At 41.0% G+C, this 25,646-nt stretch overlaps 2 protein-coding genes and 1 long non-coding RNA gene across 14 annotated transcripts; 1 reads left to right on the forward strand and 2 right to left on the reverse strand.

Moving 5' to 3' along the window:
* Positions 1-350: 350 nt before the first annotated feature.
* LOC146552803 (uncharacterized) lies at positions 351-3,651 on the forward strand. Its single transcript, XR_014889485.1, has 3 exons — positions 351-419; positions 3,221-3,430; positions 3,516-3,651. It is a non-coding gene; the product is annotated as an uncharacterized LOC146552803 (long non-coding RNA).
* Positions 3,652-6,437: 2,786 nt separating this feature from the next.
* LOC146552804 (uncharacterized) lies at positions 6,438-11,452 on the reverse strand. The gene is made up of 2 exons (XM_085254349.1): positions 11,185-11,452; positions 6,438-7,428 (listed from the first exon to the last, which is right to left on the reverse strand). The coding sequence occupies exons 1-2, from the start codon at positions 11,354-11,356 to the stop codon at positions 6,452-6,454; spliced, it is 1,149 nt and encodes a 382-aa protein (XP_085110475.1). The 5' UTR covers positions 11,357-11,452; the 3' UTR covers positions 6,438-6,451.
* Positions 11,453-14,030: 2,578 nt separating this feature from the next.
* On the reverse strand, positions 14,031-22,742 carry LOC146552805 (uncharacterized). 12 transcript variants are annotated; one of them, XR_014889473.1, is made up of 4 exons: positions 22,441-22,742; positions 17,542-17,904; positions 14,725-14,820; positions 14,031-14,226 (listed from the first exon to the last, which is right to left on the reverse strand). XR_014889473.1 is itself a non-coding variant. In XM_085254363.1 (4 exons), exons 1-3 carry the CDS (start codon positions 22,610-22,612, stop codon positions 15,622-15,624), a joined length of 603 nt encoding a protein of 200 aa, XP_085110489.1. In that variant the 5' UTR covers positions 22,613-22,742; the 3' UTR covers positions 14,031-14,226; positions 15,599-15,621. The 12 variants fall into 12 exon arrangements, 7 of the variants coding, with proteins under 7 accessions (XP_085110489.1, XP_085110487.1, XP_085110492.1 ...); XR_014889472.1 differs by lacking the exon at positions 14,725-14,820 and adding an exon at positions 15,599-15,694; XR_014889471.1 differs by adding an exon at positions 15,599-15,694 and having other exon boundaries at positions 14,031-14,820.
* Between the last annotated feature and the right edge of the window lie 2,904 nt (positions 22,743-25,646).

The raw sequence follows: 25,646 nt of genomic DNA on the forward strand, positions 1-25,646 counted from the left end.
TGTCTGGAATGCCGAATAACAGGAGCTCTTACAAGCTGGGCACCAGCGTCACAGCTTGAATGCTGGGTGGCAGCGGTGATGGTGGTGACCTGGGTGACCGGTGCAATAAGACTGCTGACTAAGAAGGCAGCAACAGACGAACTCCAGAAAACTCATCTCCAGTCAACCAGGGAACACATGATGGTAGGTCAACATAGACTGACACAGACACTGAGGAATAAACAGCACTATTTAAACACCCGAGGGTCAGAGGCATCAGGAGAAACAAGAGTGTAACAAGACGCAGGTGAGGATCATCAGAAGCAATGAGACAGAAGGTAAAACTAGACCAGCAACCGTCAGGACGTCAGAACCTTTAACTAGGGGAGCTGACACGAGAGGACACGATCGGAAAGGGAACAAATTAAACTCTGAACCAGGTGAACAACATTACTGCAAATACTTTGTGTTACAAATATTTTTCAGAGTCACCTATTTTAATGCAGCCCCTCACTCTGACAGTGTAATTTCACAGGATTAACTAATTTATTTGGATCACGTTTGAAATGTCATGATTTTTGCTGTAGATTAACAGATGGGAGCATTCAGACCACTGCAGTAGCAACAACCAGTTCAGTCAGCGCTACTTTCTCCTGAGATGAAGCCAAAATGTTCCTTTCTTTCTTTCCGTGTTTAGAAGCATCTGGACCTGCTCGTCATCACTCGTGTCCACTTCTTACACTTACAGTGCATTTTTGAGGAACACCTTTACTGTGTATATATCACGGTTATTATAGTGAACTAATATAATCTGCATGTGAAAAGCCTTTTGGTTAACTAAAACAAAAATAAAAACTAGACCTGAAATTATTTTGTGAACTTGGAAAAAAGAAAGATTAACGGTGGAAATCCCCGTAGTTTCAATATTTGTGAACTTGATCAAAACGTTCAGAATGTGCTTTATGAGGCTTTATGAGGCTTTATGAGGCTTTATGTGACGTTTGCCATCCAGGCAATAATAATTAATAAAGACTAAAACAGACAATGACAGTTAAAAATAAATATTCTTAAACATTGCAAACTAAACTGAAATGATTCAACTCAATCTAAAAACGTATTAAACCTACATTGAATTAAAAGCCAAATGTGATGGTCTCTGTCGTCTCCGGCTGATTTCTCGGTTTGTTTGCTGTCTGTCTCTGGACTTTAGTTTTCTCTCTCTCCTCTGTCTGTGTTCCTTTGTTGTTGTTTGTGTTCCTTTGTTGTTGTTTGTGTTCCTTTGTTGTTGTTTGTGTCATTCTTCACTGGACTGTTGAATTAGTGAAGCCCTGGCTCCTCCTGCTCAGTGTTTGTGCTGCTTCTGATGCTTCAAGATACTTGCTGTGTGTTTCTTCTGTGTAGACTCCTGGTTTTGATCTTCCCAGGTGTGTGGTAAGACAAACCCTGAGTTGAGAGAGTGTTGTGTGGACTCCTTTCCTCCCTGGAGTCCCTGGAGCACTATACGCCTCCAATGAACTTTACAAATCATATATTTGAGTCCAACCTGCCTACCAACACAGATACACAAAGTCAAAATATGTCATGTAAAGGCTTAAGACTGCATTATAATAAACAACTAAATGTTCCAAAATGCAAAACAGAACTACGAATGTTGAACAACCTTAAAAGTTCAAACATTATTAATCGCACCAAATTCCAACAACAGTCCCCTCAAGGTGCTTTATATTGTGAGGTAGACCCTACAATAATCAGACCCAAGATCATGTGCAGCCGATATTTTACAGAATCTGTCCTCTGTGTTGGAAAGGCTGTCAACTGTGTGTGGGAGCCCCCTTGTGGCGAGAGGGCACAGGTGCACTATTGAACACATGTTCCAGGGATCAGAGTTTGAGCGGACTGACTCAGCGGGGGATGTCGACACACAGTGTGAGTCGTGCGCGTTGCTAAAGAACTGAGTGGACGTGGAGCCCTGCCTGGAAAGGACAGCTTTAGTCTTTTAGGCATTTAGTGGATGTAGAAGTGCAATGTGTATTGGCCTGTTCACCTGTGTGGCTAGTTCATGCTGCTAATGTTGTACACAATAATAATAATGCACACTTTGCATTGATCCCCGTGGGGAAATTCACTCAGTGAAGCAGTGGGCAGACACCAGTGCAGCGCCCGGGGAGCACTGTGTGGAGATGGTACCTTGCTCAGGGGTACCTCAGGGTAGCCGTTCAGGGGATTCGAACCCCTGACCTTACGATCATGGGGCAACCGCTTTGGTTGATTGGCTGTTTTGTGTTGTTGGGTGTATTGGCAATTAATGTCATGGACTGTAAGGTTTTCTGAGTAGTGCATGGAGATCTTCATATCGGACTTTCCATTTGTAGTTCTGGTCAGACTGGAAGAAAGCTCATGAATCTTAATTCATGACTTAAATGTTTGTTATATTCAGTATTTTGTATATGTTCTGCTCTTGTTAGCTAACAGCCCCCCACCTACGAGTTCTTGTACATCCTCTGAAAGCCTGCGGTTGCATTACTGTGCTGCTGTGCTGCGCTGTTAAGCTACAGAATCACAGTAAAGACGGAATAACCTTATTTGTGCGTCCTGTGTGTTCTGACCGACACCGCAAGGTGAACACCACTGCTATTCAGCCAACGCCGATACAGTCCTGGGTTCAACCCAAATTACCTCAGAATCAGAACAGAAGCAGAAAGAATGGCTTCTAAGTACACAGCAGATTGTCTCTCTCACTCACTGTCTGACTGCTACAACTATCACAGCCGAACATAAACACAGGTTCAGATATGCTTTTTTCCCTGCTGTCAAATAATTGTGTAGTTATCAGTGAATTCACTGTCACTGATGATTCCAGGGAATCCTCTCCTCCCCAAACTTTACAGTCTGAACGGGAAACTTGTGCAGACACTGATGTGGAGAAGCCAGCCGTAAAAGTCACTGTCTGGATGTACTTGTACTTGTAACTGCACCTCTTTAGTTTCTTTTAACACCAGCAGATGTTTCGCTGTTCATAAAGACCCTAAACAGGTTTCTGTCTGGCTCCACCCACTGATGCTGAACTCAGCCAATGAGATGGTCTCTCTGTGCAGAACTACAGCCTGATATTGAGGAGAAGGCTGTGCAGCAGAGAGGCTGCTTAGTCTTTTCATTCTGCTGAACTTTGTTCATCTGCTGTGTGACTTCAGCACCTGAAACATGTTCCTTTACCTGTTTGTACTTTTCTCTCACTGCATAGGTGAGTGTTAGAACACAGAAAAGTCTCATGGTGACAAGATTTGATCAGGAAATAAAAACCAGAGGAGACACAGATTCAGGGAGGAGCTGAGCTGCGACTGAAGAGCAGACGAGACAGAGAAACCTCCACATTCAACACAGAAGATTCAGTCCAACATGTTGTTGTTGGGCTGTTATGAAACTTCTCTGTTAATCATCATGATTCTAACAGGTACATGTGAAAAAACTTCATCCTAATATTTTAATTATTATTCACGATTTCTTTGTAAAATATTTACAGATTTCTGTTTCTTTAGGTGTCAGCTGTCAACAACTCACTGCCAGCAAAGCTGAAGAGTCCAGTTTGGAAGGCAGCACAGCTACTCTGTCCTACAGATACTCCAGACAAGCAGCTGGAGGTGATCAGTTCTACTGGTATCGACAATATCCTGGAAAACCACCAGAGTTCCTGACCTTTAACTTGGGAACACAAAACACAACAAATTCCAAACTTTCTGTCAGAATGGTCGATGACAGAAATGGTCTGAACCTTCAGATCTCCTCTGCTGCAGTGACAGACTCTGCTGTGTACTACTGTGCTGTGAGGCCCACAGTGACAGGAAACAGCAAAACTCTGTACAAAAACCTTTGGAGCAAAGACAACAGAATACTCCACAACATCCACTAGAGGGAGCCACACACTGTTAAACCTCTGTAGACTCTGAGAGAATGAGCCACAGCTGTGACAGTGAACTTTAGCAGCTACAATAACGTCACGAGTCTCCTCCTGAGTCTTGTAATCACAGTGTTCAGCTCAGGTGAAGCCTGTCATGCAGCAGCAGAGCAGCAGAGCTGGAAGAAACACAGCCGTGGGAACATTCCTGTTTCAAACCAAACACTCATCTTTCTCCGTTTTGTTTGCTCACAGAATATTAAGAATATTTTAATAGATGATTTTAGCTCTTGCAGATGATTCATTCAGCAGATTACAACTAGAAAACAGATGTTTACGGGAGGCTTTGATTAACCTGAAATTGCTCTGAGTATAAATGTGTGTGAAAGGGTGAATGAGGCTGTTGTATGAAGCACTCTGAGCGCTCAAGTAGAAAAGTGCTTTATGAGAAGCAGGAAGCTGAAGCTGATAAATGGAGCAAGTCTTGTTTTTCTTCATTTTACTGAAGCTCTTTATAAACCTTTTCCTTCTTAAGGCTTTTTTCTTTTGTATGAAAAAGAAATTCCTCGCTAATACACACGTCAATGCCAGACTTAATAATTAACCTACTTTAAAAACATGCACATTACATTACATGACCTAAAAGGTGGTGTCAAAGACTTATCCACGTTCTAACTGAACATATTAATGCTCACAAAGATGAAAGTTTCCAAAGGCACGAGCATGTACATGAGCTTCCTCTTTTATTCCTGCTGAAACATTTGTTCACAACATTACCGGAGAAGATACGCCAAAGACAGGGTCATGGCCAAACGCTACTGTTGCTCAATGCATAACACAACAGAGATCATTTGTGACACACGTCTTCCTCTGATCAGATTTCAAAGCCAAAACATTTTAGAATAAATTTACTTACAATATTTATTAATTACACACTTATTTATTACCTTTATGTAACTAAATCATGTCCTGAACTAATTACTGTCTTTGAGCAACACAGCAAACACAGAGCAGAGAGGAGGAGCAGAGATTCAGGGAGGAGCTGAGCTGTTACTGAACTATAGAAGAGAGAAAAACCTCCACATTCAACAGAGTTCAACACAAAACAAACTTTATGTTCCTCAACATGCTGTCATTACATCACTGTGTGTTTCCTCTGATTCTTCTCACTCTCACAGGTCTGCTCACCTACACAGGAAACTATGTTCAATTCAATGATTACTGTAAATTTTGTGTAACTGATTAATAACAGATATTCCTTTTTCTTCAGTTATCAGATGTGAAGAACTCACTCCAACCAAAGAAAAAGAATTTACTTTAGAAGCCAGCGCTGTTGCTCTGTCCTATAAATACTCCAAAGCTGCTGCTGGAACTGATTACTTCTTCTGGTATCGACAATATCCTGGAAAACCACCAGAGTTCCTGATCTCTCACTTTGGAACAGGAGACAGAATATCAGATCCAGTTCCTGGAATAATGTTTAATGTGAGTGGAGATAAAACACTGATGACTCTTCAGATCTCCTCTGCTGCAGTGACTGACTCTGCTGTGTACTACTGTGCTGTGAGGCCCACAGTGACAGGAAACAGCAAAACTCTGTACAAAAACCTTTGGAGCAAAGACAACAGAATACTCCACAACATCCACTAGAGGGAGCCACACACTGTTAAACCTCTGATTCTTGTGTCATTGGACTGATGACAAAGACAACAGAGAAATGAAGCAGTAAAGATCAGAGACAGAGACAGAGCTGCTGTGGAAGCACAAAAAAAATTAAGAGTTTCATGTTTTGAATTGAAACATTAATCTGAGCCACCGGAGGACAATCATGATGTACTTTAGAGTGCTAGTGTAAATGTGCTATATGCACTATTGTAAAAAAAAAAGCAGGTTCAGTACGACATGTTTACATTGATCAGAGTACCATCATATCAAACTTTAACCCGCAGCAGGTCAGCTGGGAGATTAAAGCATATCTTACATGTTTGAACTGAACTCTCCTCTGTGACCGCTTTCACTTATGATCAGTCACAGCTCTCTGCAGCCTTCAGTGTCAATCTGTCGTTTCTACATTACAACTTTACAAAGACTTTATGTTTAGAATGAATATATGACATCACAAAAACAACAGGCACTGATAGCTGTATCGATTACTAACACTAATGATGCTCTGAGAAAAAGCCTTTAACTCCTCAGCTTGAAAAAAAGAAAACACTGACATCATTCATCATTACAGAGACATTTTATTTCTTTTCTTTTTTTAAATACAGAGTCTTTTACAACAACATGCTGGACATCTTTATTCTGCTTTTGTTACATATGAGGGTTGAAAAAAATGTTCACAATATCAATTGTATCCAGTTGGCAATGAGATCATTTTAATATTCATTATGTTTTCCATTTGGAGTTTTCTTTCATCCTCATGATGGCAGTGAAGTGTGACACAGATGGAACAAAACTCACATGATCACAGTTGGAGTGCACTCTAATAAACCTTGAATAGTAATAACACTAACCATGAATCTCTTTTTTTCCTAGTTTGGAGTCGCTTTGGATGTCTTCTCTAGAAAAATTTCAAGACTATGGGGTCTCATCTGTGTGAGTTTTCATGTGTCGCAACAAAACACTATTACGTGTGAACATTTTCCCACAGATTTTACAAATATATGGTTTCTCACCTGTGTGAGTTCTTATGTGAACTAACAAATGACTACTACATGTGAACTTTTTCCCGCATGTGTTACAAAGATACGGCTTCTCACCTGTGTGTGTTCTCATGTGCTCCAGCAAATTACTGCTTCGTGAGAACATTTTCCCACATCTTTTACAATGAAAGGGTTTCTCACCTGTGTGCGTTCTTAAGTGCGCTGTCAAATGCGTACTACATGTGAACTTTTTCCCACAGGTTTCACAAGGATACGGCTTCTCACCTGTGTGGATTCTCATGTGGACCAGCAGATGACTGTTCTGACTGAAGGTTTTTCCACATGTCTGGCAGGAATGTAACTTCTCTTTCGTGTGGATTCTCATGTGGCGCACCAAATTGCTCCTATGAGAAAAACCTCTCTGACATATTTTACAAGAATGTGGCTTCTCACCAGTGTGGATTCTGTAATGCTCTTTTATTTGGGACCTTTTCTTAAAGCTTTTTCCACAAATATCACATTTTAAAGACTTTTTACCTGTTTCAGTTTTACATTGACTACCTGAAATGGGACAGTCTTCAGCATTGTTACTGGCTCTTCTGTTCGTATTTCCAGTTGATCCTGGATCTACTTTCTTGCTTCCTTCCTGATCCTGGGTGTGAGTTTCAGGACAGCTGTGAGGGAGTGGCCTCTCTCTGTCTGGTTCACTGTGCTCTCCTTCCTCAGCAGCAGTCACCATAAAGGTATCCGTCTCCTCCTTCAGTCCCAGCTGCTCTCCATCCTGACTGCTGCACAGTTCCTCCTGTTCCTCTTTAATCTGTGGAAGTTCTGGTTCCTCCTGCTCCACACTCAGCTGGAGTGCCTGATTAGTGAGATCCTCCTCTTCCTTAAAAATGTGTTGCTGTTGGAGGTCTGCAAGGATGAAAGGAGAGAAGAAAAACGCATATTAAAATATCGATTGTAATAAGGCTCCACAGTGTGAGTCAGTAAAGAAATCCATAAAAAAATGTCCTCTTCTAGTCACTGCTGATGATCGCTGCTGTCAGCTGTTAAAAATATTGGAGAATGAGTGTTGATGTTGGAATCCTCACAGTCAGTTGTGAAGTGAGAAAGTCGCATCAAGATTATTAGAAGGAGAAAGGCCACAGCTGAGAATACACACCCTACTGCACAATTAAGAACAGAAAAGACTGCCTTTTATTGTCATAATACAGATGAACAGTGTGTATTAAAAAATAGCAATTATACAAATATTGGAAAAAATTATTGTTATATCTTTACAGTGCGGGCTATTGCACATAAATTAAATGTCGCACAGTGGTGATGTTAGTTGAGTGGTAGTCTGTGTATAGAAGTCCTTGAATTGGGGGGTGGAACTGTGTGGTCAGTGCTTGTGTGAGTTCAGGCTGGTTATGGCTCTTTGAAAGAAACAGTTTTTTAGTCAGTCGGTCTTTGTGCTGATGCACCTGTAGTGCTGCCCTGAGGGAAGCAGGCTGAAGAGGTCAAAGCCAGGGGGGGGAGCTGTCCTTGATAATGTTTGCTGCTCTGCTGAGGAGGAATAAATGTCCATCAGGGAGGCGAGAGGGCAGTCAATGATCTTCTGTGCTGCCTTAACTACACTCTGAAGCCTCGCTCTGTCCGCCTTAGTACAGCTGCCGAACCATACTGTGATGCAGTATCTCAGCAGGCTCTCAATGGACGAGCGGTAGAAGGTCAGCAGCAGGTTGGAGTCCAGTTTGTACTTCCTGAGGACCCTCAGGAAGTGTAGTCGCTGTTGGGTCTTCTTGATGACCATTGTGATATTGTCTGTCCAGGAGATGTCAGTGGAGATGACGACTCGGAGAAACCAGAAGGTATGGACTCTCTCCACACAGTCTGCGTTGATGTAAAGGGGGACTAAGTCAGTGCTGTGGCTCCTGAAGTCGACAATGACCTCTTTGGTTTTCTTGGTGTTCAGTGCCAGGTTGTTCTCTGAACACCATGCTGCCAACTTCAGGACTTCTTCTCTGTAGAAGAAGGGATGGCTACCTGATCTAGTGAGAGGCTGCAGATTCTTGTGAAGATGAGGGTGAGCTGGTGGGTGCATGCTCTTAGCACCTTGCCAGGTACTCTGTCTGGATCGGCAGCCTTCCTGGGGTTCACTGCTTGGAACACCTGTGTGACATCGTGCTCTGGTACAGTGAGTGGAGCGGTGCAGGAACCAGGTGAAGGTCAGGGTGAGGATGGGAACAGGGCTGAAGCAGCTGAGTGCTGCTGTTGTGGTGTTTCGGAGCAGGTGAAGAAGCAATTTATCTCCTCTGCCAGCGGTTCACTCAGGCTCACCAACAGAGGAACATCAGCAGAAGTACAGCAGTAAGAGAGGGAAGTTAAAATGCAAGATACAGCTGAAAAGCTGCTGGCAATAAATAATATATATGTTCAATGACTGAATAATCAACATGAAATGTGTGGATGTTAAATGGAAAGCTTGTGGTGATTGTTTTGAATTAGCGTCCTTCAGCATATACTCTAAAATAAAAGCACTGTTTCCGGTTACATTAACATTCAGGGCTAAAATTCTACAGACTGCTCTCTTGCCTGATCTCTACATTAGCAGGAAGAGTACGCTTGGAATCAGCATCACATATAAAGGAAATTTTTAAATGCTGCAGTAAAATGAGAAAAAGTAATAATTATAATTTTAGTAAGATCTAATACATATATTAAAAGATCAGAGGAGAAATTCTGTCCATTAGGGCTGGGCGATATGGCCTAAAATCCATATCACGGTATAATTTGAAGCATGCGTGGTAACGATACATATCGCGATATGTTATTTTCTTCTGTATAACGTATTTTACACACTTAAAATCCTTTCATTTTCTCAAAAATCTACAGTGCGCCTTATGTATGAATTCTGGTTGTGCTTACTGACCTTGAACTGATTTTATGTGCTACACGGCGCTCAAAAATCTGTCAAAATGTAGCTTTGGTAAGCTATGAAGCCGCACCGCTTGATACCATTGATTTGTTGTGTGGTAGTAACAGGTAAATGAACTTTTTTTTTTTTATTATTTGAATCTATATGAGTGCTTGTGTATAAATACACAAACAATACACACATGCTTTCCATTGTGTAATTTAAGTGATCTAGTAGCGCTGTTTTGGAAGTTCAGTTAACGCTAGAAATGTGCTTTGGACTTTGTGCATGCTTTGTCTCTGGGGGCCACCGCATATATTTATATATAAACATATATAAATAAAACCACTTTTTTTTACGTTAGTAATTCCTTATTTATTATTGTTAATAATAAATTAATTAAAGCAACAAAACAACCTGAAGAGCCGGTTCGGAGCTGAATGATCCGACTCTTTTTTGTCACGATCCTGGGTCTTATGACCCAGTGTTTTGAGTTTAGTTTATTTGGATGTTTATATGATTAAACTCATGAGTTTAATCATATAAACATCGTGACACTTTTTAATGATCCGAGCCGAAAGAGCCGGTTCTCTAAAAAGAGCCGCAAATCCCATCACTACTTTCGACCAAAACAGGCGCAGCTTGATGACATCATCAACATGCGGTAGAGCGGTATAGTCAAAATCTGTACCGTTGGCCAAATTTATATTGTTTCTACCGTTTACCGGTTATACCGCCCACCCCTACTGTCCATTACAAATCGTAACAGATCCCTCCGGAAGGACAGATCGAGTACCCTGGCACTGACCTTCCTGTGAAGACTGAAGAGATGCCAGCTCAGCAGATGGTGGTGATCAGCTGACAGCTCAGTTTCAGTTTTCAGTTTTATTTGTCATATGCAAGTTAGCACAGGGTCAACATCGCAATGAAATGTATTTGACGAGCAGAAGACAGTCACTCAGCAGAATGGTACAGTAGAAGAAAAAATAAATAAAAAATAAAAATAAAACAAATAAAATAAAAATAGTAAAGAGCAAAATATTAATAAGATGTAGTAAAGGAAAAAAAGAGAAATTTCCAGTTAACTGACTGAATATATGTATGTATATATAAATATATGTACACACTAGTGATTAAATAAAGAAAATCTTAAATAGGAATGGGGGGGGGGCAGATGGGACACTGCACAGGGATGAGCAGCAGTACAAACTGAACAGTACAAAGTTTTGTTTTTTTGTGGCACTTGTTACAGTATTGCACTTTTTAAAAATATAACTATCAATAAAGTGGAGTGACCAGTGCAGATTAAACAGAGAACTTGTGAAGCTGCAGCTTCTGAGTGCGTCCCGTGGACTGTGTGTGTTGAAGTGTTGTGGTTGAGGCGTCGTATGGCTTGATGGTAGAAACTGTTTAAGTCTTGTAGTCCGAGCAGTCAGACTCCTGTAACGTCTGCCAGATGCTCTCTACACCCAGCTGACAACAACGCACCGTTACAAAATCAGCTGAGAGCTTTAACCACAAATCAAGCTGCATTAGCCGGACTGTCTGTGTGCTAGCTGACTCACCAAAACTTTAAACTCCAATCAGAGATAACGGGTATCACAGGGCTAGTTATCAACTCTCACCGGCTGAGAGACAGACTGTCTGCCCACTGAGGTTTCCTGAGCCTCGGTGTGGGGTCCCTGTGCTCACCCTGACAGCAGCTACAGGACAAACTCCTCGTTTAAAACGGCGTTAATGAGAATCACGGCAGCATCAGAGTGACTCACCTGCTGTGTGCAGCTTGATTTGGGGTTTCCAGGTGATATCCAGCAGTCTGCGCTGACGGTCGATCTCTTCCTCGTACTGGACGATCGTTTTTTCAAACTCCAAGAATATTTGTTCAGCAGCAGCAGTTAGTCGCTCGTTGATGAACTCTCTCAGATACTGAACTGAAGGCATCGTTGCTGCCGCGGCTCACACACTCAGCTCACACACGCCGCTGATTCAACACAGGAGGAAAGCTACTTCCGCCTTTCCTTTGTTTACTTCCGCCTGGTGTCACACGGTCAAGCTCCGGCAGACAAGGGCTTCCGTTCCACTTCGTTTACGTAACAGCTCAGTTTCTAGTAGGAGGGAATATTAGTTACACATTCCTGAAAAATAAAAGGTTTCGGTAACATCATAAGTGGATTTTTCCCACCTTGATGCTCTGATTCCCAGTTTGAATCCAGTGGCTCCAGAGACTGTTTGGTATCACAGGCTGTGGATCTCTGTGGTGAACAGGGTTTGGAATATAAACAAGAATAAGATGCTCTCTGCTGAGTAAGCTGTACCTGTGCAGGCCGCCTCCTCTTACATCCCACCATCAAACACCACATCTCACACTTTATGGAGCACGTGGCAAAAGGACTAACACCTCAGCTCACCTCCATTCACCTGATTCAGGTGTGTTGACCCAGGGTGAGATCTAAAACCTGCAGGGAAACCGGCCCTCGTGGACTAGAGTTGGGGACCCCTGCCTTACAATAATAAGCTTCTTGAAGCTTAATATTGCTCTGATTTGGCACTATATGAATAAAATTGAACTGAGTTCATTTAATTGATGATTTTAAATTGGTTTAGCTGAAGAGAAAGGACCCAGAAAACTGTTTGACGTACTTTTCATTGGTATATATTTTTTAAAAAGATACATAAAACACAACTGTTAATATGAGTATAACATCTATGTATGTTTTAATGGAACCTGTACCTGGAAACCAACTGTGTGGTGTTCATGTGCCTGAATATGGGACTAATTTATTTGTGCATGTATGTTTTTAATTTTCAGTGGAATATCTAATAAAGTAAGGAAAAGGCAAACATGTTAATCCATTCAGGCATCACGCTGCATGTATAGAGTAGAGAGGTTCCTTCACTGGTCCTGCTGCTCATTCTGTACAGGCAGCTGAAGGAGTTTAGGTCAGGAAACCAATTTGTTGACACAGACAAGCATGGAGACAGAACACAGACACGGTCTGCTTTTCATTTGGATGATGATAGTCTCCTTTCAGACTGGTGAGTCATCAAAAGATGGAGTGAGATGTAAAAGGAGATGATGGACATGAAAATATCTGGATGTTGTTTGAATTGATTCACTTTTTATAAACTAAGTTTAAAGATGCAGAAACATGATGGTGAAATATGTCTTTGTTGTTTTCAGGATCCTCTGAGGATTTACTGACACCATCTAAAGATGTAGTGACGAGTTTGGAAGGAGACACTGTGACTCTCTCCTGCAACTATTCAGGCTCTGTCCTCAACCTCTACTGGTATCATCAGAAGTCTGGTTCACATCCACAGCTTCTCATAGATGAACATTCAGAGAAAATAGAAAAGCTGAAGTTTAGAAAAGATCAAGACAAAAGCGATTTTTATCTGGAGATCTCCTCTGCTGCAGTGTCTGACTCTGCTGTGTACTACTGTGCTCTGCAGCCCACAGTGACAGGAAACAGCAAAACTCTGTAAAAACCTTTGTAGAGACAGAGCTGCTGTGGAAACACAAAACTATTTGATTGGCTCAGCTATTAAACTGGCCCCGCCCACTGAAGTTGAGCTCATCCAATGACATTATTTGTTGGTCATTGTGCTGCAGTGGAAGAACATTGTTCATGTGCTGTCTGTCTGGCTTTAATAACTCCAAAGACATGTTGCTGCACCTCTTTTTGCTTCTATCTCACATTATAGGTGAGTTTAAGAACAGGGATTAAAGTTTAGTTGAAGCTGCTGCATTAAGCAGATATACAGACTGCATTTCACTACTTTTCTTCTTTCTTTTTCCAGGACTAACAGCTGGAGACTCAATCACTCCTCAACAACCTGAAGTCACTAAAACAGAAGGAGAATCTGTCACACTCACATGTAGCTATGAGACAACATCAGAGTATGTACGCCTTTACTGGTACAGACATCATTCTGACCTTCAGGCTCCTCAGTTTATACTCTACAAAGGAGCAAGATCATGGAGTGGCAATGAATATATTCCTGATAATCGATATGAATCAAAAACATCACGTACATCAACTACTCTGACCATAGCAGCCCTAACCCTGGCAGACACAGCTCTCTACTACTGTGCTCTAGAAACACAGTGATACAAAGTGTAGAAGAGGCTGTACAAAAACCTGAACACAGATATCTGACTACTCTTCAAAGAGGAGGGAAGTGGTATTCAAAGCACAGCTTCATATCAGATGGATTCTGCTAATTCCTGTTTTATCAGAGTCACTGTGGTTACAGCTGCTAATGAAACACTGTGGGAGGATTCACATGAGCAGCAAATCCACATCAACCACAAACCAACACTTTATATCAGCATCAACAGTCAGGAGGAAACATCGTTGCTGTCTGTGGTCCTGAAATGTATCTGAAATGTAAATGTTGTGAAACGAAGGGGTTTCTGTGTCTCTGAGCCCAGGACACTCTGACAAAAGACATTCTTCATCTCTAGAATTTCACTTCCTGATTTAAGTTAACAGTTCAGTATTAATTCTGACACACTGTGGCTTCTGATTCTGTGAAGTGTCTTCATCTTCAGCTCTGCATCTTTACTGCGGCTTTGATTTATAAATCATGAAACAGACAAAAAAACTTTAGAAAGAGCTTTTTATAAGAGCATGGTGAAAATCTACAACTTCCTAGTTTCACTTCTAAATCCTGAACAATCAAAATTAGTTGAACACAAAACAGAAGAACAAAAAGTGATACATGCTTTCCACAAATAAAAGACTCGTGTGGTCAGTGAGCACTACAGGATTTCTCAGCTTCAGTATCTCAGGTCACAATCCAAATATCTGAGGTAGAGTAAAAACAAGGGAAAGAAATCATACGTAGATCAGAATATGACAGAATACAATGGAAACATTTCATACATCCAATTTTCCAACCAAGTTCAAATACACACACAAACTTAACTGATGGCGGTAAAAGGAAAACAAAGCCAGTCTAACTCTGCAGGGAAAGAAGCTGCTTTAAAAACTAAGAGTTGCCGAGCAACGCCTCCACTTGTACCTTTTTATATTTACATTGTTGTGACAGAAAACTGCAGCAAACTCACAGAACTTAGCAACTACAGGAAACACTTCGGTTCATATTACACACATTTTTCTTTCAGAGTGTGTGAGTGCTGGAAAACACAGATTTTATAATAAAACAGAACAAATGTACTTCTTTCTATGGCCGGCTTTAACAAGATTTTATATCATGAAACACCAACTGTAATTCAGTGGCAGTCCGCACATCCAATGGTACACTGCACAAACAAACTTAACACAATTCAAACAAAAAATGACCTTGTGTGAGAGTCATCATGTTTCACTGGAGAATTAAAAACCCTCATCATGAGAGCGCCACAGCGTGACACCGAGTCGTCTAAAGTTGCGTCTCTGCTGCACGTGAGAGAAAATAAAAGTAATAACACATAAAATTGTCACATTGTGTTGATCAGTAGCTTGTAGGGCAGTGAAATGATCAGATTTCAGCCTTGAATTTGATTTCGGCTTCCTTCTATGAAATGATGATCATGGAACAAAACTGAAACTGTGTGCTCGACAAACAGAACACAAAAGCACATCAAGCACTTCCTGAATCACAGCTGTTCTCTGAAGGTTTCCTGAACTCGTCTGCACGAGTAACACTGTGTTAAGACACATATAACAAAACTGAGCTGTGCTGTACAGCAGAGGGGGAGGAGCTTGTCGTTCAGCATCATACTCTGTTGTTTTGAAATACTTTGAATTTAATGGAAGAGACGTAATGAAGACGAAATCACGTGTGAAGAGTGCTTTAACCTCCTAAGACCCGAACTCTTCCACGGCAGCATTTTTAATTTCTCTTTGATATTTGGTCACATTGGGGCCCGATGAATGTAAAAACAAAGAATTGCCAGATTTTTTTTTTAAAACCTATTTTTGTTTTTAAGAAAAATGAGAGCCACATATGAGGATATTCGTTTAAAATTCTGATAGAACAGTAGCAGTATAACGTCCTTGTAAGTGGATATCAGGCCCTTGTAGAGCAAAACTGAGTGTTTTGGTCTAAATAACCCAAAATGTGACGTCCACATGTGGACGGCAGGTCCCAGGAGGTTAATCGCCTGAAAACAATCCACGAACTGCAGCACGACTGACGCACAAAGGCTAAAAAAATAAAGAAATGGTTACTGACGTGAATTATCCGACATTGACTCGTCATGTCCACATTAAAGGTTTCAGCACACGGACTCGCTCACTCAGTTCTTTTCCTGAAGAGGAGATACCTGCACTGCATGCAAAAGCACGCAGGGAAACGCAGAGGGAGGTCAGAGCTGTCGATCTACATCCATCATGCAGGTACAGTGAATGCAGGGAAAGACTTTACATTTAGTGTTAAGTGGATGCGCTTACATCAGGCTTGCACCATATCGGTCTGGAAAAGTGTTTTAATTAATTCGTTAATATATATATATTTTTTGGAATGTGGGTGAGTAATATTAGGAATGTTGCATTATGGATGTAAAAGCAGTGTTATGTTTACATGCAGTAAATGCCTTTTGTCACTAAAATACATGAATAATCACAACAATTAATCATGATCACAATATTGATCAAAAATCTCCTCAAACAGTTTTGATCCTTTCGTTAGTCATATGTTCAAACTCACAGCACCGCGGCTGTTCACACTGCAAAAACAATACAGCTGCATCTTAGTCACCTACACTAGCCAAATGCTTTTTAATGGCCAACAGTCATTTCATATTTATTTTATAGTTTGTTTGAGATCTGCTGCTGAGAATGATTCAATTTTAGATTTACATGTTTGTTCGATCACGGCTGCAGAAATGAGGATGAACTCTGCTGCAGACGCACAGGATAATACACCCAATCTTTGTTTTCATCATGAAGAGGAGTGAGTGTGTGTTAAAGTGGGAAACACATTAGTCGAAATCTTACACTTTTTCTTCACCTACTGTTTCTGCTTTTACACACACACATATATATAAAAAACATAAATAACTGTAAAGTTAAAAATCAGACAAATGTTAGTTCCTAATACTGTTTTACCTTCATATGTTTACAGAATGAGATCATTCGTCATCTGAACTAAAGACATGTTAAGTGCCAGTATGGATATGGGACTCTACTTCCCGCCTCCTATTTTCCCATTTCTGAAACAGGCGTGAGCATCTACAGTGTTCATACTAAGTGCTATCGTCTACAGGCTGCTGTTGAATAGAAGAATATCAGAAGACTACAAGTAAGCTATTAGGTTAGCGCTGGTTCACATCACTACATCTTAATATACATAAATCTGCATCATCACCGGTGAGAGCCGAGAACACGCAGAAAAACTGACGTTTAAATTGTGATGTTTTTTTGTTTGCCAGATTTCATTATTTCATCACATTTATGGAACATATATGAGCTTTTGAGATCAGTCATGACCTTAATTTCAGACTTTTAAAGACCTTTTATTGAGCAGCAGGAAGTGTGTAAAGCCAGCTCTGATTGTGAAAGCTTTACTGTTAACGGGTTCGATACTTTTGTCAAGCTCGGCTTCATAAATACACTGTTCCCTGCTAAATATTCAGAACTAAAACTTTTTCCCTGCGTGAGTTTTCATGTGGACTACCAAACCACCTCTTTGGGTAAAACTTTTCCCACATACTTTGCAAGTGTATGGCTTCTCACCGGTGTGAATTCTCACGTGCACCAATAAAGTACATTTTTTAGTGAAACTTTTCCCACATGTTTTGCAAGAATACGGCTTCTCTCCTGAGTGGATCCTCATGTGGACCAACAAACTGCCCCTTTGAGTGAACGTTTTCCCGCACGTTGTGCAAAAAAATGGATTTTCACCTGTGTGCACCGCCTTGTGCTTTTTAAGTGCTAATAAGTAACAAAATCTTTCACCACAGGTGTTACAGGTATACGGTTTCTCACCCGAGTGGGTCCTCATGTGAACCAACAGACTACCGCCTTGAGTAAAACTTTTCCCACACGTTTCACAAAGATAGGGCTTCTCGCCTGTGTGGATTCTGTGATGTTCGTGTATTTTGTATTTATTCTTAAACAATTTTCCACAAACATTGCATGTTACCGACTTTTTACCTATGTGAGTGTTACACTGACCCTCTGACGTGGGAGAGTCTTCTGCATCGGTACTGTGACTTCTGTTTGCACTATGTGCTGATCCTAAATCTACATAGTTGCTTCCTCCCTGATCTTGACCCTCAGCTATCAGGAAGCTGTGAGAGAGGAGCTGCTCCCTGTCTGGTCCTGGTTCACCGTGGGCTCTTTCCTCATAAGCAGCAGTCACCATAAAGGTATCAATGTCCTCCTTCAGTGCAAGCTGCTGTCCCTCCTGACTGCTGTAGAAATCCTCCTGTTCATGTTTGATCTGGAGAGGCTCCGGTTCCCCGCGGTTCTCCTCATTACAGAGCTGCTGGTTAATGAGAAATTCCTCCTCCTTATAGACATGCTGCTGCTGGAGGCCTAGAACGAAGCCAACATAAAGAAAACTGATGTGATGACAGAAAAACTCCTCTGAGCAATCATTAAAATAAACACACACAATGTTTCCGCTTCTTCTAAAAGTCTGGTCGGATGTGTAAAAAAAAGCTAAAAATCATGTCTGGAAAAAGGTTTATTTGTTTTTTGTGGGGATAAACTGTTTATTTTACAGCATTACCTCAATAATGGAGTGGATTTATATAGCGCTTTTCAAGGCACCCAAAGCGCTTTACAATGCCACTATTCATTCACTCTCACATTCACACACTGGTGGAGCAGCTACAGTTGTAGCCACAGCTGCCCTGGGGCAGACTGACAGAAGCGAGGCTGCCATATCGCGCCATCGGCCCCTCTGGCCAACACCAGTAGGCGGTAGGGTAAAGTGTCTTGCCCAAGGACACAACGACCAGGACAGAGAGCCCAGGGATCGAACCGGCGACCTTCCGGTTACAGATGCGATTCCCAACCCCCTGAGCCACAGTTGCCCCAATAAACCCACACACAGGGTTAAAAAGGTAGTAAAGAGCTCCATAAAATTACATTTATAATATATTAAAACTCAAAGAAACCTACAGAACCAAACTCACTAATATAACTACATGCCCAGGCACATAAGGAAAAGGCCTTTTATATTCTTATTTCTTGGTGTCAGTGAAAATCCAGGCAGGGCGTTCTGAATCAGCTGAGAAGACAGTTAAAAAAGTTTTTAAAAAATGAAAGTTTGGACGACCTTGTGAGAGTCATCAGCTGTTCTTGTTTTTTTGTTTTGCTTCTGTGTGTTTTTGGCTTTGAAGCAGAGCTTAAATATAACAACTGACATTAAATATAAAGCGCTTTGAGGCAATTGTTGCTGTGCTTTGGTGCTATATAAATAAAACCAAAGTGAAGTGAAGTGCTATTGCAGATCAATATTATATTTCCATCATCTGTTCATGTGTTTTATTTGATCATTTCTCGTTCACTCTGAGAGTTACTGAGAGCACCAGGGGGATAAGTGGATGCTACCGACAGTAACGTCAGGCTCAAAAAGCAGCACCACTGCTCTCATTCTCTCCTCTCAGTGTGCACACAGACACGCATGGTAGTGGGTAACCATGGTAACCGTTCAGGTTATTATTTCCATGCAAAAGAAAGAACACAAGTACCGCTGTTGTCTAACCGAGTAACTAGGGCTGCTCGATTATGGCAAAAATGATAATCACGATTATTTTCACTGAAATTGAGATCACGATTATTTGACGATATTTATTTAACCCTTTAAGACCTACTATAGAACCAAGTCCACCAGAGCTTATATTATTTTTTTACATGCTGTAGTGCCATTTGTGGGAGCATTTCAAGTTGCTATACATCAATACAACTGTTATAGCCCATATTTTAATAATATGTATGCATTAAGTCCATAGTAATTACATAAATTGCAAAAAAGTGCAATAAACTACAAAAAAATTGAAAATCGCTTTTGTTTTGTTTACATATATTTCTACTTGGAGAAATTTAAGAGGTTTATCCCTCAAAACTTTAAATACAATAAAGTTGCAAAAAATAGTTTACAACAACAGGAAATTTATTTTGAGTGTCTTCATAGTTTTATTTTGGAGATACATTAATTTTTATATACTGCAGGAAAAACAAAAAACAATCCTATGATGCAAATTTGCAAAGAAAACAGCAGGTGCATCATTTCACTGTGGGAAGTGTTACGAACAGCTGATAGGAACGGCAAAGCGTGTTTCTGGAATATTATGCTTTTGTTCCTGCAAGCGCTTTTTATGCAATTTTTGCAAAGCTATATGTGGAACGAAACCGTGACCGAGGACAAGCTGATGGCATCAGATGTAAGTACAACTCCTCCGGTTTCATATGCAAAACAAATTATTGCGCTAGCTTACACGGTTCAGGTTCTACAGGGATTTAAAAATAGTTACGCAAAACGGAGCGTGCTGCTCTGACCGGCTTTAAAGGGTTAACAATGACTTAAAAAAATAATATAAAATAGTGTGCAACACCACTGAAGTTTTTTTTTTTACCTCTCTTTTCAACCAACAGCAGTCACTCTCCTCTCCAAATAACTTCTGCTTAGCTTTCCGAGCTTCCCTCGGGTCCTCTTAATCAGCGGTCTCCAACCTTTTTTGCGCCACGGACGGTTTATGCCCGACAATATTTTCACGGACCGGCCTTTAAGGTGTCGCGGATAAATGAGGGAGGGGCTAATAATCGGCTCCGTCATTTTTAATGATCGTTGAAAGCCCAGATCGTAATCGTGATTAAAATTCGATTAATTGAGCAGCCCTACGAGTAACTAATATACTGTGCATGTATATAGTGCATGTTACTTTACAAAGTCAGTGTGCACTCTGTGACAATAATGTGACTTCAGAAGAAGAAAATAAGCCCTTCATTTGAAAAAATGTGATTGACTCAAAATAAAATACATAAGATGTGTGTGAAACAGAAGAGGAAGTGATGCAGCTGTGAAGACATGTTTCACTGGATGGAAAAGAACCCGGTAATAAAAAGCAACAGATGTGTTGGATGCACATCTGTAGCTGCATGAAATATTGGCCTGTAGTCGGCAGCGGACCTGACGACAGTTCAGTTCTTATGGTAGGAAATACTGTCTAAATATTTCCCTTTATGCAATGTTTTTAAATAATTAGCTGACTCAATGAAAAAATAATCTGATGCTAAGTAACCAATCATCACGTTGCACTATTTTTACAACCGGGGGCCTGTTCTTTGTACCTCGCTAAGTTAGCTGGATTTGATTGTTGACGATTTCGCGTGATCTTGGATCGTTCGGTTCCCCGAAGCTCATCCGGGACTTGCTGTCATAGCAACAGAGCCGTAAGCGTAAACCTGCTCGGGAGCAGGTTTACTTTATGTAAACAGGAGGTATGTCCGCTTCATTTATACGAAAGCAACAGCGATATTCCACCACTGTTTCACCATAAATAAATATTCTCAATGTAACCAAAGACAATGCAGCACCTGATCCATTTATTGATGTCACACAGATACATACAGGTCATTTCCTAAAAAAAGGGAAATGTACTATTAACATTCTATTACATGTATGTGATTATTACAGATGTAATTCATATTTCAGAGTAGTAATTGTAAATTACTTCGTGTAATCAAGACGGCTATAAAAGCGAAGGTGGATTTGGGAAGTCTGTCGCAGCCATGTCCTGTCCGTATACGCGAGCCACCCATTGCGGAAGGTGCAAGATTGATAAGGAGAGTTTTCAGAATCCAGCGTATATTGCGGGACAGACAGGATCCTTTAGCTCAGCGCGACAGTGTGCTCATAGAGAGATATCGATTTTCCCGTGAGGGTATTATTTACTTAACCAACTTGTTGACGAGGGGGTGCAGGACCACCACCTGTCTTTTGTTGCTCTGCCCTTTTCTTGGTTGCTGTTATAAACAAACAGATTATTCCAGGGTCTCTTTCCAAGAGACTAAAAGCAATATAAGTGATAAATATTACCATTCTGTAGAACATTCTTATATTTCACTTTTACTTGTTCCCATGTTCTAGTGGGTCCTGTTGTGGCTCTAATGTGAAAGAGGATATAATATAACATATTATAATATAATATAATGTAATATAATATAATATAATATAACATATTATAATATAATGTAATATAATATAATATAATATAATATAATATAACATATTATAATATAATGTAATATAATATAATATATTATAATATAATGTAATACAATATTGGATAATATAGTGTAATATAATAAATCTACCCTACCGCCTACTGGTGTTGGCCAGAGGGGCCGATGGCGTGATATGGCAGCCTGGCTTCTGTCGGTCTGCCCCAGGGCAGCTGTGGCTACAACCGTAGCTGCCTCCACCAGTGTGTGAATGTGAGAGTGAATGAATAGTGGCATTGTAAAGCGCTTTGGGTGCCTTGAAAAGCGCTATATAAATCCACTCCATTATTATTGTTATTATTAAATTACTTACGAGTTTAATTTGTCAGCAACTTCCTGCCAGCCCTCTCTCCTTGCTTTTGCAGCCTTTGCAGTGTTCTCTTGCGTTTTAATTAAACTCTGAAACTCCTGAAATCCCTCACTCAAGAGTTCTTGCTCTGCTGCCGAAGAATACCGAGCGCGCTCCTTCGACATTTTCGCCGACCAATCAAAGGGTTGCCGATCAATGTTTCTACTATCGATGCGTAGCCCCTGTTAAGCCACCCAGTGATCTCACATTACTTCATCCAGCTGTACTAATCGTCAACAACAGGTGTGTTCGGAGAACCGGAATAGCGAGCTCAAAGTTAGCGCGATGATTTGATCTTGGATGTAGTAAGCGACGTACGAAGAACGGACCCCAGGACAATAAGAGAGAGCAGAGGTGATGACGAGTGCGGGAGTGAAGAAGAGCTGAACATCCCAAAGCAATAATATGATAAACATATAAAACATAGCAAATAACTTTAAAATGAGTGAGACTCGTTCATGTGTGAGTTCATCCATCAGAGTGAGACTCACCTGCTGTGTGCAGCTTTATCTCGGGTTTCCAGGTGATATCCAGCAGTCTGCGCTGACGGTCGATCACTTCCTCGTACTGGACGATCGTTTTTTCAAACTCTGAGAAGATTTCTTCCGCAGCAGCAGTTAGTCGCTCGTTGATGAACTCTCTCAGATACTGAACTGAAGACATGGTTGCTCAAACGGCTCAAAGATTCAGCTGAGAGACGACAACAATACGACCGTCTTCCTTCTCTGTCACACAGGAGAAAAGCTAACGGAACTTCCGCTCTTTCCTGTTTACTTCCGCCTGGTGTTACACAGTAAAGTTCCGACAGAGAAGGACAGGTTTCGTTCCCAAATCAGGTTATAGTACGAAGTTCTATATTTATTTGTTTTTACCGCATTTCACAAAAACAAAACATTATTTTAACCATAATAAGTTAAATTTCAACTTAGAAAATTCTCTGTTTAAACTGAAAACTGATTGTTAGTTTGAGTTCTTCTCATTTTTATAAGCGAAATAGATTATTGGTTGGTCGACTCACGTTGTGTTCAGCTGCTCCATAAGAATAACAGATTTTCCTTTTATTGTTTTGTTTTAATTTTTCCCCCCGTAAATTTATTTAACTGTGTGCTGGCTTGGTGAAGCACTTTAGTTCAAGTGCTTAAATTAAAGTAAGCGACTGGACTTCTATAAATTTCTTGAAGACGTTTCACTTCCTGTTATTAGGAGGATTTTAGACACCTAAACATATTATTATTGTTGTTGTTGTTAATAATAATAATAATAATAATAATAATAATAACAACAACAATAATAATAATAAATTCTATTTCAAAGCGCCTTTATAGACACCCAATGACACTTAATGATAGAATAAAACACACAATAGAACATTGGCAGTGAAGAAAAATAAGAAAACAAAAGCACAAGATAAAATAAACAGGTTCACAGTGACTATGCAGATTTGAATAGGTGGGCAGTAGGAGGAGGGATTTAAACCGGGGGAGAGAATCAAGGTTTCTTATATCTGGGGGTAGAGAGTTCCACAGCCTGGGAGCAGAGCAGCTGAAAGCGATGCCTGCCATGGTGCTGAGGTGGAAAGAAGGCACAGCAAGCTGGATAGAAGAAGATGATCGAAGAGATAGTGCTTAACAGGTCAGCAAGGTAGGCAGGAGTGAGGTTGTGAAGGACCTTGTAGGTGAATAGAAGAAGTTTGTTCAAGGTTCAAGGTTCTTTATTTGTCACATGCATAGTTATACAAGTATAACACACAGTGAAATGTAGCCTGACACGCTCCTCGACATGTGCAAAAATGGGGGGGGGGTGTAGAGGAAGAACATTATATATATATATATATATATATATATATATATATATATATATATATATATATATATAAAAACACCCAGCACGCCCCTGTGGGCGGTTTATCCTTCAAGCTCGGGTCCTCTACCAGAGGCCTGGGAGCTTGAGGGTCCTGCGCAGTATCTTAGCTGTTCCCAGGACTGCGCTCTTCTGGACAGAGATCTCCGATGTTATTCCCGGGATCTGCTGGAGCCACTCGCCTAGCTTGGGAGTCACCGCACCTAGTGCTCCGATTACCACAGGGACCACCGTTACCTTCACCCTCCACATCCTCTCGAGCTCTTCTCTGAGCCCTTGGTATTTCTCCAGCTTCTCGTGTTCCTTCTTCCTGATATTGCTGTCATTCGGAACCGCTACATCGATCACTACGGCCATCTTCTTCTGTTTGTCTACCACCACTATGTCCGGTTGGTTAGCCACCACCATTTTGTCCGTCTGTATCTGGAAGTCCCACAGGATCTTAGCTCGGTCATTCTCCACCACCCTTGGGGGCATCTCCCATTTTGACCTCGGGACTTCCAGGTTATATATATATATATATATATATATATATATATATATATATATATATATATATATATATATATATATATATATATATATATAGTATATACATTGGGTGAATGTGCAGTAGTAGCAGCAAGCAGGTGAATTCTGTACATTAATATGAATAGACATCTGACTATTTTACAGGACAGACAATATAAACATATTTAAAATTAAAGGAATTGAAATGTACATTGTGCCTTGGTTTAGTGTCTGGAAGAGTCCTGTCTCAGTCAATTATAGATGATGTGAGAGGGCGGGTGTGTGTGTTTAGGGCACGGATGGCTTGGGGATAGAAGCTCCTCTTGTACACTATCTGGAATTTCACAGGGAGCCAGTGAAGCTCCTGGAGAACAGGGGTGATGTTCTGGTCGGAGGGGGTTCTTGTAATAATGCAGCTGAGTTTTGAACCAGTTGAAGTTGGAGATATTTTTGGGGGAGACCATGCAAGAGAGGATTACACTAGTCAATACGTGAGTTAACGAGACTGTGGACATGAATGGACATAAAACAGTAATTATTCATAGATCCTTGTATGTTGACGACATTCACCATTTAGAAGCATTAAATATGTATATATCTATTTTAACATCCAATTTCTTAAACTCCAGCAGCTAAAACTGAATCCCCCCTTTCCAAACTAAAATTATGGCAGAATTAAAAGTTAGAAAATTATGATCTTTTATGTTGTTTTTTTCCTCTGCATCCATGCTTGTTCTCTCTGGGTAATAAAAAAACAAACTCTGCAGGAGGGGGAGATACAGGAGAGGTGGAGGAAGATCTCAGCCTGGGCGTCTATTGTCTTGTGTAGTCTGGAAGGTGAGTGGATGACGGGGTGGGTGCAGTTTTCTCTGTGGTGGGGTCGGGTGGACTGTCCCGGGCTCTGTGGGGCCGGGTGGCGCTGTTGTTCTGGGCCCCGGTCCGGATGGACCTGAGCCCCCTTTCCCTGGCGGGTTGCAGAGTATGGGGGTGCCTACTGGGGTCAGCGGGGGAGCTGTATAGCGAAAAGCGCTATATAAATGCAATCCATTATTATTATTATTACCCGACTGCAATCTGGAAATATTAAATATTTGGTAAAAATGGTAAATGGCCTGTATTTATATAGCGCTTTACTAGTCCCTAAGGACCCTAAAGCGCTTTACATATCCAGTCATCCACCCATTCACACACACATTCACACACTGGTGATGGCAGCTACATTGTAGCCACAGCCACCCTGGGGCACTGACAGAGGCGAGGCTGCCGGACACTGGCGCCACCGGGCCCTCTGACCACCACCAGTAGGCAACGGGTGAAGTGTCTTGCC

The sequence above is a fragment of the Mchenga conophoros genome, linkage group LG18, assembly GCF_057382185.1.
Source record: "Mchenga conophoros isolate Kocher_MC1m ecotype Shallow Benthic linkage group LG18, M_conophoros_male_GT1.1, whole genome shotgun sequence".
NCBI classification, from domain to species: Eukaryota; Metazoa; Chordata; class Actinopteri; order Cichliformes; family Cichlidae; genus Mchenga; species Mchenga conophoros.

Excerpts from the sequence above, each read along its gene's own strand:
- LOC146552804 (XM_085254349.1), bottom strand. The coding sequence starts at position 11,356 with ATGCCTTCAGTTCAGTATCTGAGAGAGTTCATCAACGAGCGACTAACT. Across the intron at positions 7,429-11,184 it reads AATCAAGCTGCACACAGCAG|ACCTCCAACAGCAACACATT; the intron begins GTGAGTCACTCT and ends TCATCCTTGCAG.
- LOC146552805 (XM_085254359.1), bottom strand. The coding sequence starts at position 22,612 with ATGTCTTCAGTTCAGTATCTGAGAGAGTTCATCAACGAGCGACTAACT. Across the intron at positions 17,905-22,440 it reads GATAAAGCTGCACACAGCAG|GCCTCCAGCAGCAGCATGTC; the intron begins GTGAGTCTCACT and ends GCTTCGTTCTAG.